Source organism: Pollicipes pollicipes, unplaced genomic scaffold, assembly GCF_011947565.3.
Source record: "Pollicipes pollicipes isolate AB1234 unplaced genomic scaffold, Ppol_2.1 Scaffold_5724;HRSCAF=6776_pilon_pilon_pilon, whole genome shotgun sequence".
Taxonomy (NCBI): domain Eukaryota; kingdom Metazoa; phylum Arthropoda; class Thecostraca; order Pollicipedomorpha; family Pollicipedidae; genus Pollicipes; species Pollicipes pollicipes.
In genome coordinates this window covers 42,281,993-42,293,516 of record NW_023596746.1, presented here as the reverse complement: position 1 = coordinate 42,293,516, position 11,524 = coordinate 42,281,993, and the positions used below count along the sequence as shown (strand labels likewise).

The following is an 11,524-nucleotide window of genomic DNA, read 5'->3' as shown; positions in this document are numbered from 1 at the left end:
GTACCACGTTCCATGAGGCGCACGCGCAGCGCAACTCTGCGGCCGTGGCGCGTGTCGGCGGCGCCGAGAGCCCTACCTGGTAGCCGCCGTCCATCATCTCCTGGCTGGTCTGGTCGGCTGCGAACGCCTCGACCACCTGCTCCTCGCACGGCTCGCCAACCACCTCGAACTTGACGACGGACGCGTCCCCGCTGTCGGCGCTCGCCTGATACAGCGTCACCGTGTCGTTGATCATGGGTCCGAGGTCGGCGGGCTCGAAGAAGGGGCGCCGCTCCTCGAGCGGCGCGTGGTCGCCCGCCGAGGCAGCCGCTTCACCTCCGGGTGCTGCTTGCGGTAGTGCTTGCGCAGGTGGTCGCGTGTGAAGAAGCGCTCCGAGCAGAGGTGGCACTCGTACGTGTAGCGCGCCTCGTGCACGTTCATGTGCTCGCGGTACTTGTGTTTGGTGGCAAACGTGCGGCCGCACACGCCGCACGAGTACGACTTCTGCGAGTGGTGCGTGCGCGTGTGCGCCAGCAGCCGCTGGTAGCCCTCGCAGCTCTTCTGGCAGATGTCGCACGCGAAAACGTCCTTGTCGTGCGCCAGGTTCATGTGGCCACGCAGCTGGCGCAGCAACCGGAACTCCTGGCTGCAGAGGCGGCACACGTGCTGCTGGTTGTTGTGCGAGCGCGCGTGCCGGTCCAGGTTGGAGCGGAAGCGGAACGTCTTGTTGCACGTCTCGCAGCGGTACTGGCCGTGCCGGCCGTGCGACAGCTGGTGCATCTTGAGGTTGTAGACGCGGTTGAAGGTGCGGCCGCACTGTCGGCATGGGAACTCGCGCTCGTTCGGCCGAAACTTGCGCTGGATCTTGAGGCCAAAGCGCTGCATGTGCTCCACCTCGTGCAGCAGCTTGAGGTGGCGTTTGAACATATGGATCTGCGTGAAGAGCCGGTCGCAGTAGGGGCACTGTACGCGCGCAGCCAGCACCTCCACCGGCTCACACTTGCTGGCGTACTGGCAGACGAGCATGTGGTGTTCGTACTCCGGGTAATCCGGACACTGGGTCTTGCACTGGGCGCAGACCAGCGCCTGACAAAGCCGGATGTGCTGGTCGTGTTTGGCGTTGGTGATGAACTCCTCTCGACAGAAGAGGCACACGATGTGGCAGTTGATTCTCGTCTCGCCAGTTGCTGGACATTAGGCCCGTTTGTCGGTCGAAGCAGCTTGGTGCAGCGGTAGCAGCGCAGCACCGTGATGTTACTGTGTCGGTCGAGCTCGCGGCAGCCTGGTCTCGGTGGCGCGGGGCGCCTTCGGGCACGCACGGCGCCCGCCTCGGTCGACTCCGCCTACCCGGACGGACGCGAGAAGTTCAGCTGCCGGAGAGATCGCGGCTCACCAAGCAGTCTTGTCGGCGAGCAGCACTCGATTTGGGCTGTCGTCACAGGCCACATACGAGAACTATGCCTTCCTTACCAGATACGATAGTCCTTTTACGATTGGTGCGAAATTGCTCAGGTGAACAGGTATCGTAATGCCAGAAAACGCTTTTATGAGAATCTATATGCGTGCGTGACCTTATTTCCAGAACAAAGGTCACTTATGAAAGGAGCCGCAAGCAGCTGGTGGTCGACTGTAAGTTTGTAATGGAAGAGCCCCTTAAGCTGGAAAGGCTTGGGGTAGGAAACCTGCAGGCAAAACCATCGTGAATGAAACATACCTGATGAAAAATGCTCATATACATGGATTTTCATCAGCATATGTCCCAGGATGGATAGGCTTCGTAATGCGTACGCGGGCTATCCGTAAAGATTGTTTGTGCAACAGATAAGGCTCGCATTCGAAAAGCCCGTGACAGTTACGGGTGGTATGCAAGCGATCCTTGGTAAATGTTTTCCTGGTGAAAGAATCACAGCGACAAAAGTGTGCCAGCAGAGGATCGTATGCAAAAGCTCGCGTCGAAAGATGTGTGTTATGGACACAAATGTATCTAGCTTAGGTTGATAATAAAAAATAATTTGGCGTCGACGACGTTTATGTAGGAAAATATCCATAACATACAGGCTTCATAACTTAGTTGCCCTTGATGACTATGCCGCCGACAAAACCGCTCGTGCAATGGAAGGACCATGAAGGTAGACTGCGCATTTGTTATGCTCAATATGATTTGGTTGGGGAGCGTTATAACATCCAACTGCCTTAAATTGCATTCACCGAAACACATTGCCACACCCATTTACACGCCGCCTGCATTAACTTATTTGAAACCACATGAACTAAGACCCCTGCGTGCTGCCCATCACGCGCGTCGAATCTCAACCAGCCCTTTGTATCTCCAGGCAATGTCAAAAGGCCTGCGAGAAACAAGCAGCGTCGGTGCACGAGGAAACCTGAATATCCACTGCCGTACTTGGGGAAACGGGATAGCGCACGCACCGTTAGCACCATGTCGGGACAGCACATGTGTCGTGCCGTCATGGGACCATGAGCAGCCAGGGTGGGCCGGCGCGCTGCCGTCGGCCTGTGGCCCACCATGGACAGCCAGTGTGGGCCGGCGCGCTGCCGTCGGCCTGTAGCCCACCTTGCGCAGCATGTGCCGCCGGCGCCGGCCGTGCTCGCCGACGCTTATCTTCTTCTCCATCTCGCGAGCGCCTGAACGTACGGCCTCGTCCTCATTGCGCAGCTGGACGCCGCTGGGCCCAGGGGTGTGGATGTCGCCCAGCGCCTGCTCGACGCGGTGTACCTTCACGCCCCGGCTGTCCATGGTGGCCTGGTACAGCGCGAACATGTCGATCTTCAGCTGGTGGTACCGCACGCGCAGCTGGTTCATAACTGTTGCCGCTGCCGTAGCGCCGCCAGAACCTGCGGAGATCGGGAAAGGAGCGGGTGGGGAGGTGCCGGCGGTACGAAGATTGTGAGCACGCGCGTGGGAAGGCGTAACATGGAAACTCTTACTGTTGTGCAGATACCGTCGAGTAAGTTGTTAACAATCTGCGACTCAAACGCAGGATCCAAATAGCAGTGTTCAGAGAACGCCAATGCCCATATCACTGTGAGACGTCTGAATGCCATTAGCCATTTAATCAAATGCCATGCCTAAGTTCTTAGTATACCGCTACGATCCATATATATCGAGGATTATCCTCCTGCGAGCATTAAGGGCAGTTTGACATAAGAACGACAAAATCGCATTATGCGCTGGCATGTGTTTCAGGCAATCCGGCCTTCAATAAAGTGGGATTTTACTGCACTGTCCGTAAAATCTACGGATGGCACTTTCTATAGGATTACATTGGCAGTCAGGTAAGATGTCATGAGGCATTTTATCGTAAAACAATCCTGTTGAATTGAGCGGGCTGGCATAAAACATTCGTTTATCTAGTGCTATGCACTATCGAAAATAAGCAGCAAAATCAGGGTTGATTTGGCAGCAAACCCCTTGGCCGATCGTTTGTTCGTTTGGCGCTGGGATCAGGGCCCTCGCTAAGTTCGTTTCTCGCGTCGGCACATAACCAAAAACACCCAGGTGGTCCGAGCTTAACAATTTTGCCCCAGCCTGTTGGAGAAATAGAACCGACGATTTGTAAGGTTACAATAAAGTGCATGTTATTTACACATTACTTCTAGTTAGCCCATGGTCTAAATCTGTTAACGAGCTCACCGTTGGGAGAAGGCTAGTTCGTCGAGCCTTCGTCCCCTAATCATCTACACAAAAAATGCCTAAAACATAAAACACATACACACATGCACCAAATATATGTATTTGCATAAAACCATGGGTGTAACTTAATTGTTAACTCGGGATGTAGCTGCATCCCAATCATGTCAGAGATAAATAATAAGCTTATGGCATAGCATAAAAATGGACCAAACAATGTCATTCGCATGTGCGATTTTGTTTTGAAAGGTATCGCGTCCTCCCAAAACGACACCCCTGACAGCAAAATAATCCAATCGAGCTGAAAGAAAGTCTTCAGCTGGCGTGCGTCAACGCATGGAAAATGCCACTTCAAAACAATGTAACCTAGCAAAGACATGCAATGTTCGAATGCGGAAAAGCAAATTCGTACAATAAATACCAGAAAAATGGACACGAGTATAAACACTTACACGAAAAAGGACCTGCAAGGAGGCGCATTTTTGTGCTTAGCGCGTGTTTCTGCTCTACCCGTAAAATGCCTTCATGAACAAAGACACGGTTTTCTTGGGTTTCGTCCATATGAAAAAAGCAACGTCTCCTCGTGCACACATTAAAAATACGCTTGCAAAAGTGGGTACGCACCTGGGCACATGCCATTCATTCAGTCACTCAGAATGACGATGGAAGGGCTCGTGAAGTCCCAAAGCGCCAATGCCTTTGAAAACTTGCATGGCTATTTCACATCATAGACGCAAACTTAACGTAGCGTGTCTTACCTTTTTCTTGAAAAAACCTTGCAGCGACAGCCTTCTTCGAGGCAATTACACTGGCTGGATAGGAAATACGCGGACACAAGCTACCCGCAAGCTTCTCCGTCACCAATTGCGGTAATTCCGGTTGCTAAGGAACCGACAACAAAAGGCGCACGTTCTTGCGCCTGGCCTCTTTGGCAAGTGATCCCCCAGTAGCAATGTCCTGATGCGTGCAGCTGGCCTAGACGAAAGACAATAGATGCGCGTAGACGTGACAGTGGCGCATTGGGCCGTCGTACGTTTGCAAATTCTAACTTACCTTTCCCATTCCGGATTAGAGATTTCCTCGGAGATTTCACCGGGGGGGGGGGGGGGGGCGGAGGATTTAAATGTCTGCGTATATGGCAGTCAACACTCGCGTCTTAAATGACGCTCTCGGCTTTAAAGCAGTTTATAGGACAGTGGGCCAGTCAAGTCTGTGAAGTGAGGTTTGTTTTCGAGGAAACGGCGTTAGGCATTGGAAGGGCCAAAAAGCACCAGCTCCTTTCTGAATACAGTGCATGGCTTTTTATCCCATGTTGAGAGAATAGTGTATACCTTCAGAAAATAAAGGTGCATAATCGCTCAATCACTGCTGACTTGATCAAAAGTTCAAGCGTCTTGAACGCCAACGCAACGCATTTATCTGCCTACACACCGGGGATAACTTCCGGGCACCACCCCCCCCCCCCCTCCCCCATCATGCGAGGCCTTACATCGAGCCAAGTAGAAAGGACAGGAATAGCAATCTCAGGAGGTTATGGGAATGCACGATTGTTATACGAGTGTTACATTTCCCAAAATTTTGTTAGGTGCTACCAAGTGAATAAACCAGGCACGCAAATGATGTTTTCCCGTTCTTCCACCCCATCAACTCATCATAAATTACCTTCAACATGGTGTGAGGCCACAAGCCCGGGTGATTAGGCCAGACACCGATTGAATGCTATTCGGCCAAATTACGGAAGAGGACTTTCACTTCCTTCCTTGGTGCGTGCTTATGAAGTCCTGACTAAAGCGCATGAGCGCTGAGCAATTGCACCCATATGAATACCGTTTGAAAGTCAAATTTCAAGCGGATGGTGATCTTAGTCAAGCACATAAGCCCCAATTACCTGTGCGATACGACAATATATCACCATTCGCTTCGCCTGCATTTCCGATCATACCACCACAGCCAGAAAGCCGAGCCTTCAGCGACGCCTCTCTGATCCCACCCGTGCGTTCCAGTTGCCGCCAGCCGACCTGCTGCGGTTTCGCAGCACCCCGCGCGACGCTGGGTTCGAGGCTTCATTGCAAGCCTCCTGAAGTTGAAGCGGCCAAGGGAAGTATGCACAGGCAAATGGCAAGGGAACGATGACCGCGTGAACACCTAATAAATCAACTGCTGCCGTTGGCCAATGAAGCCATTGTTACTAATCCATGGGCGGACATGAGATAAGCTTATATCCTCCGTCACACCGTCAGCAATTGTCAGCTATTGATGATTAGTCAAGAGCTTTGTAGCTCGTGTTGCTTTCAGTTTTTATACATTAATCTAGCAGATTTCGAGCTGCTGTCCACCAATCAAGCATCTCTATCAGAAGTGGAACTCTCCGAAAAATGTTGATGGTACAAACGCGTCCTTTAGGTATATTCTTTCTTTGCAATACCATGGACGCAATACTCATTTCCGAAATGTTCGGAATGCAACTGCATTCTCAATTGGCAGTCAAGTTACACCCATGATCTCTTTTTCTAGATTTCTGTCACCGAGAAATGTGAGAATAGCTTTTATCGTCACCTTGAGCCAAATCTATCATGAACCTTTGTTGCATAACTACAAATGCAGCATTCAAAGTGAAATTAAGTGTCACGCGTCATAAATATAACAAACATTCCTGCTTCGGAAGCTTCATTTGCACAAAGGTATTATTCGCTGACTTTGTCACAAGCTCCGGTGGTTTGGGTGCAGGTCTGAAAGCATGAGTGGCCGGTGCAGCGGGCTTAAGGCCGGTGAGCACGTCGGTTCGATTCAAATCAAAGATTGAGTATGTACGGAGAAAGGCAAGAACGTGTTTGGTCAGCGGGCGCATTATAACCATAAAGGACACGTAACAAACCCCATGCACTTTCTCACGACATATTTGGGCAATGGCAGTGTTGGAGGAAGAGCTCTTGCGTGGTTTAACACGTCCATAAAAGCTCCACCGCTTCATTGTCAGTTGTACACTGTCATACACATTGTCGGTTGATGTTACAAACTGAGTTACCTTAAATAACTGCTATGTTGTTTCATACTGCAGCTATGGCCTATGCATGTTACTGCAGCATATTAAATGAAATCTCATGGTCTTCTATGCTGCCCAAATTTCAAATCTCCAGCATTTACAGTCCACGCCTTTGGAATTTTTACTTCCCTTCTGAGAATCACCGACAAAAAATCCAACACTGGATGCTCAATTTCATGGCCTTGTTTGCATGGATGGTGGGTCAATGCCCGCGTTATAAGCCGTGCTTAGCGTAATTTCTCGATTTGTTCGGATTTCAGGCGCTACAGCTATTTGTTATGTGACGACCTTTTCAGTGTTTCGCAACAATTCTGATTTCAGCGCCGCTCACGAACCCAAATCACCCATTTCTAAAAAGCTTTTGAACGCCGTACATATAATACGTCGCCCAGAGCATCTGTCCGCCAACCTGCTGTGGGCATCTTCACGTGCAGCATATTAAATGTTCCAGCTGTGGACTTAGGATCTAATGACCACATGTCAGGAACTCTTAAAAATGCTCTGCATCTCAACGGAGCGTGCGACTCCAGTACCTCAGTGCAGCGGCGGTGAGCCTATCAGTAGAGCGTCACTGTTTCAACCACTGAGAATATCGAATGTCCGGCACAAGAGCGGCCGGATGTCCGGCACAGAAAGGGCCGCTTGTCCGAAGCAGGTACGGCCGTCGAGCACAGGAGAGGCCGGTTGTCCCCCCTAGACTAGCCGCGTGCTGTCACATGAGGGCCCTTGTGTCTAGCACAGGAACAGCCGTCCAGCACTGGGGCGGGCGTGTTTCCGGCACAGAAGAGGTCGCGTGCGCGACACGTGAGAGGCAGCCTGTCTATTTAAGGGAGGCTGTATGCACGGTACGGGAGAGCCCGCATGTCCGGCACAGGAGAACCCGCATGTCCGGCTTAGGAGAGGCCACATATTCGGCAAAGGAGTGGGTGTGCGTTCGGCACTGGAGCGGCCGCGTGTCCAGCACAGAAGTGGCCGCGAGTCCGACGCAGGGCAGGGAAGCACTGGCGCCCGGCCCGGAGCGCCCTGATACGCTGCTTTTCATAACGCGAGCTGATCGGATGGGGCCGATGCGACCTTCTGGTGTTTACAAACTAATGACAACAGGGTCCCACGGAAAAAAACAGTGGATGTACCTCAACAACATATCGCAATTGACAATAAGGCCCATGTTACGGAACCAAAAGTTGGCCCTTTTAGACCACGTCAAAAGACAGATTTTCTCGAAAATCTGACGTTTCTATCTTCACATGCGTTATTGTACGAAATCATGCCTCGTAGCAAAACAGAATTTGAACAAGTGGATTTCTGCACATACGTGATACAGGGATCCGTTAATGTAACGGCTTCGGCCCGTCGCGAGCGATCCATGGGATCGGCGATTGCCGTGCGTCAACCGCGCCAGCACTAGATCGCAGTGCAATACTATTATGACGAACCGCGTGAACGAACAATATACGAACCATTATTAAGGTAATCGATATATGACCAAAAACCCGTGGCACACTAATTTCTTGCAAATTTTTCGCTAGTAACTTTCATAAAAACAGCCATTTCTTCCTAAGAAATCCCAGATCAGACGAACCCGACGATCGGAGAGGTGTGGTAATTGCAGGAAATCGTATCTGCTGGATACGCCACCGAACAGACGAAGAGAGAAAATGGACGCCCACAGCTGGCCTCATGTCCTCCGGACAGCATGGATATAGTGAAATTTTTGCCTTATCCTGTTCCTCTGTGACGCGCGGCGTGCAGCCTCGCCTGGTGATACAGACACACCCGTCGGAAGGTGACCACCAGCATCCTGATCAGCTCGGTGCGGTGGCTTTCCAAACCATAGTGAACTTCTAGGGGGCGGCGGCCGAGATCCCACGCTGTACCGGTCACTTTACCAGTACTGACGAGGCAAACGATCACGCATTCAAGTCCTCGGCATCGAAGGGATTCATCAGCCAACCGTAGTTCTCAGCGCCAGAAGGTGACATAAGGGTGTGTGGTCGTCGGACTTCTGACGGTTCATCGATACTTCTTGGCAGGTGGCGCGGCCTTCTCTGTCCAGTGCCTTTCGGAACGACGAACACGGCGATGTAGAAAACGGCATTGGGGAGCGCGAAAGTCAGCCCCGGCCGGTAGTCACAATCGTCCAGTAAACTGAGCACCTCGGTTGCCGTTGGTGCCGTAACGTGCCATCGGCACCCCGGTGACCGGAACTGCGTCCCACGACCAGGATGAAAGTTCTGACTGTGTCCCACGGCTGGACTGGAATGACGCCCAGGTGATTCTGATTTGAATTCAGGGCTGACAAAACCGTATCTAAATTTTTTGAACACAAATTTAAACCTGAGAAATGTTTACTTATAAGCGCACGATAAGAAATTCACGTTCAAATGATTGTAGCAGCCCGAATGCTCAAACTGCTGAACCCTGCTCTGTCCTGCTTACCCTGCTTTGCAATCAGCACGCATTGATCTGTACGCAGCGAATATCGATTGTGTCATGCGTTGACATCTAGAGGCCACCTTGTCATGTCCCGTGAAATGCCGAGAAATTCCGCCTGATGTGAGTTGACCTACATTTGTCGCCTTTTTACAGAAAATCATTGTCGCAATTTCTCAAGTAGTTGAGTCCCATGTTAAAGTCAACAGGTACTAATGCATTGCGACAGAGACAGGTTTTACCCAAACCTTTATGCGTATAACTTTTGAGCTAGGCGCCTTTCCATCAAGCGACACCATTCCACTCGGTATTGCATTTCCTTTGTGGGAATGTGTCACTTATAATTGTTTGCGAGAGATCATCGTGTGACCTGACATGGCCTGCACTCCAGGTCAGGTACTTAGATTTGTCCACCTTAATACCTTGACTCACTTTGCGTACAAATTGAAATAAAACAGGCTGATGTCCTATCATCAGCCTGAAATAAAACAGGCTTCTACACCCTCCATTTTGGAGGGTGTATAAGCCAGGTGCGTAACCGCCCTCGTAACCCCGTAACCGCGTAACCCTAAAGTTGGGTTGAAGCACACCGATGAGGTAAAATATTTCCAGTGTACTACCGGGGACTGTGAAACCCGCAAAGAAAGCTACATTGACCCCGCTGCAACAAGTCTCAGCCTACGTTTAATCCTGCACTTGTGGGAGGGGTCAGTGAAAACACGTGCGCGGACACACGGCAGCATCCCACCCACCAGAAATATGTTATTCATGAGCACTACCATGCTTGTGCTCACCATAGGCCATATGGGCCTCGTGACACCTCGTGACCTCGTGACATATGGGCCTCGTTGACACCTCGTGACCTCGTGGACATATGGGCCTCGTGACACCTCGTGACCTCGTGACATATGGGCCTCGTGACACCTCGTGACCTCGTGACATATGGGGCTCGTGACACTTAAAACATCATCCATCAGAGACATGGTGTCTATCAACATACAACACAAACAACTCATACAACCACCATTTAACGACATGCGACTGATGCGACTTCTCCCCTCACCCCTCCCTAATGCAACCCTACCGGGGAAGTAACATGTTAATGTGGTTGATGAAAGTGTGTTTTGAATTAGAGCATGCAGCATGCAAATGCTTTTTTTGCACAGGTCTCGATGATGCACTTTATGGCAATACGATTAAACAAACTTTTGTATATGCACTGTGGTTGTAACTGCATATTTGAAATGTAGTACTTTTTCTGGAAAATGATTATGGAACTGATCGAAACGTTGAACGAATAGATTAACTTTGGCAACATTCTCTATCACCACTCCAAAAACGACGAGCGTGCAATGTGAAGCCTTGAGCAGGGGACCAAGGGCATCAACGCTGAATATGCTGCGATGGACAACCAGTAAGGTGCAAAAGAAGACCTGCTCCCTAAATCCTCCGTTATATAGTATATATGTATATATATGTATATATATATATGCTATATATATTGTTCATACATATTTATTATATACCAATATATTTGCGTATGTAGGCTGCAAATAGTCTTCTATAGAAGTCTTGGTAAAGACCTTGGTGTATGTGCATTTAATAAGCTTTGTCTGCACATGCTCTAGTTTTCTGATTACGATTGTCTGTCCATCATTGAAACTAAAGAGCCACTCACCGATTTTTGGCATTTATTGGTTGGCCTGATGATCGGAATTGCATATTTCATTTACAAAGGTTCACACATACAGCATACAAGCGACCAATATGTGATTACATGTTACAGTAAGATATTACCGGTAAGGCATAGCAATGAAGTAAAATCAAGATCAGTTTGATCGCCAAATAGCACAGCGTCTAAATAAGGTGGTTGGCATTTTCAGGAGCATAAGCATTGAGACGACAAGCCAATGCTGAATAGTAAGATATACAGTCTACTGATGGCATTTCTCGTCCCTAAATAAGGTGAAGGGGGGCTGAGGGGTTGGTTTGCTTGTTCAGTTTCGGTGACAACGTTTTAATTGTAAGAGCCTCCAGAACATAAAGCTTTCTTCTCTTTGATAAAGTTCGCTCCTCAGAAAAATAGAGCAAGTGCAGAAAAAGCTTACTAAACGCACCCATGCGACGGTCCTAGAGAACACTTGCGTAATATGCATATATATATATATATATATTCTTTGCATAGAGAGAAGGAGGAGAGGGAGAGGAGGGGGGAAGGGGAGGGGGGGGAGAAAGGGAGGAGGAGGAGAGAGAGGAGAGAGAGAGAGAGAGAGAGAGAGAGAGAGAGAGAGAGAGAGAGGAGAGAGAGAGAGAGAGAGGAGAGGAGAGAGGAGAGAGAGGAGATATATATATATATATATATATATATATATGCGTACAACATACATACACACACACACACACACACACACACATAT

The 11,524-nt window shown here is 49.9% G+C and overlaps 1 protein-coding gene across 1 annotated transcript; it reads right to left on the bottom strand.

Annotated features, from left to right (window-relative positions):
• Window positions 1-231: 231 nt before the first annotated feature.
• LOC119103072 (zinc finger protein 425-like) lies at window positions 232-2,614 on the bottom strand. Its single transcript, XM_037226520.1, has 2 exons — window positions 2,506-2,614; window positions 232-1,166 (listed from the first exon to the last, which is right to left on the bottom strand). The coding sequence occupies exons 1-2, from the start codon at window positions 2,612-2,614 to the stop codon at window positions 232-234; spliced, it is 1,044 nt and encodes a 347-aa protein (XP_037082415.1).
• Window positions 2,615-11,524: the final 8,910 nt, after the last annotated feature.

Bases quoted from the DNA above. Each gene is read 5' to 3' on its own strand.
- LOC119103072 (XM_037226520.1), bottom strand. From the start codon at position 2,614: ATGGAGAAGAAGATAAGCGTCGGCGAGCACGGCCGGCGCCGGCGGCAC. The intron at 1,167-2,505 runs GTGGGCCACAGG...CCTAATGTCCAG, and splicing joins GCCCACACTGGCTGTCCATG to CAACTGGCGAGACGAGAATC.